Below are 1,499 nucleotides of genomic sequence, written 5' to 3'. Positions count from 1 at the left end.
GTGGACTATTTGCTGCCCGGTACAAGCTACAGTCTATTCATTGTGTCGGAGGCTTTACCGGCAGATCACGGCGTCTACGGCGTCATCCACGAGGTGAAGGACGTCTCGACATTCGGCAACGCGCCGATTCTGTTGGCGCACGCGGCGTATCCGACACCGGGGACCACGGAATCGCTAACTGTGGGCTTTCGCATGGACGCACCGGGCCTTGTGTACTTCTCCGCTGTTGCAGTGGAACCCTGGAGTCTCACGCATCATGTTGCTAAAGGAAGTGACCGGTTCGGCAACCGCTTGGCGCTGCAAGACCGACTTGTAGCGCAGAAGAGCCTGGAAGTCGATGGAGCGAGTATGGAGCTCGAAAGCGACAGCGGGTGGCGAGAAATGATCCTGCAAGTGCCTCAGACTGGAGTTAACTATACGGTTCATCTCGTTACGGAGACGAAGGACAGTGGAGGCATTTACGGTACTGTGGCCACTCACGCTGGCGTTCGAGCTCATTCAGAGGCCCCAGAGCTGGTTAATGTGACGGTTAACCCGACCGACGCTCGTGTGGATGCGCTTACAGTGAATGTTACGCTAAGTGAGCATGGCCACGTGCACTACGTCGCTGTACCTACTGGACGTGGCTCGGAGCCTCCGTCGAACGATCAATCAACCGAGCTGAGTGTACGTGCAAGTGGCAGCATCGACGTTAATGAGACCGCAGGGAGACAGGAGACAAGCTTTGTGATCGATGGACTCACGGAAGGCACTTCGTATGATCTTTACTTCCGTTCGGAGACATTTGAGAGCTTTGGAGTCTTTGGATCATGGACGAAACAGGCTGTGACAGCTCGAACGCACGGTCTGCCGGCTGATGTTCTACCGGAAGCAGTGGAGTGCAAGGTGACGCCATCGTGTGAGCAACGCGGACGTGAAGCTGTAAGTGCTTCTGCTGTTTTTTTTTGCAATTATTCCTGGTCAAAGCTAACTTTTTACTGCTGTTAAGTGCTCGCGTAAGGCCAATATTTGTGGGAAGTGTCTTGAAGGGTATGGAGCGGTGGGTGATGAAGAGATACCGGAAGCCGATGAGCCGTGCGTGAAGCTGACACCCACGAAAGGTATGTTACACGTCGATTTTTTTAATTCTTAAGTAGTTATTCAAGGTGTATTGTGTTTTGTTAGCCAAACGAGGCCCGAAGATCAAAATTAACAGTGTGACGCGTAACCCAAACTTGCCAGCAGAGAGTGAGAATGACGAGGACCATGAACTTGTGCGTCCTGCGCCTACGGAACACGCTGCGCTTGAACAACCAGTTGATCTCGATGCGGTAGAGCGTGACTCGATGCAAGCGAAGGTAGAGCCGGAGGTCATTTACGAACCTCAACACGAAGAGCCAATAGCAGATAATGTGATGCAAGAATCAAAGGAAGAGATATCGGAGCTGCTCGAAGCGATCGAGCAACCTGTCGAACCTCAAGTGCCAGTTTCTACCACGCCAGATCAACATGTTGACGTC

At 52.6% G+C, this 1,499-nt stretch overlaps 1 protein-coding gene across 1 annotated transcript; it reads left to right on the top strand.

Moving 5' to 3' along the window:
- Nucleotides 1-192: 192 nt before the first annotated feature.
- PITG_10355 (uncharacterized protein) lies at nucleotides 193-1,395 on the top strand (the record flags this gene model as incomplete). The annotated part of the gene is made up of 4 exons (XM_002902118.1): nucleotides 193-921; nucleotides 989-1,100; nucleotides 1,165-1,337; nucleotides 1,387-1,395. 4 exons carry the CDS (start codon nucleotides 193-195, stop codon nucleotides 1,393-1,395), a joined length of 1,023 nt encoding a protein of 340 aa, XP_002902164.1.
- Nucleotides 1,396-1,499: the final 104 nt, after the last annotated feature.

The sequence above is a fragment of the Phytophthora infestans genome, genomic scaffold (genome assembly GCF_000142945.1).
Source record: "Phytophthora infestans T30-4 supercont1.18 genomic scaffold, whole genome shotgun sequence".
Taxonomy (NCBI): domain Eukaryota; phylum Oomycota; class Peronosporomycetes; order Peronosporales; family Peronosporaceae; genus Phytophthora; species Phytophthora infestans.
Note: the sequence above shows the minus strand (reverse complement) of the source record. Positions and strands in the feature narration are given on the sequence as shown.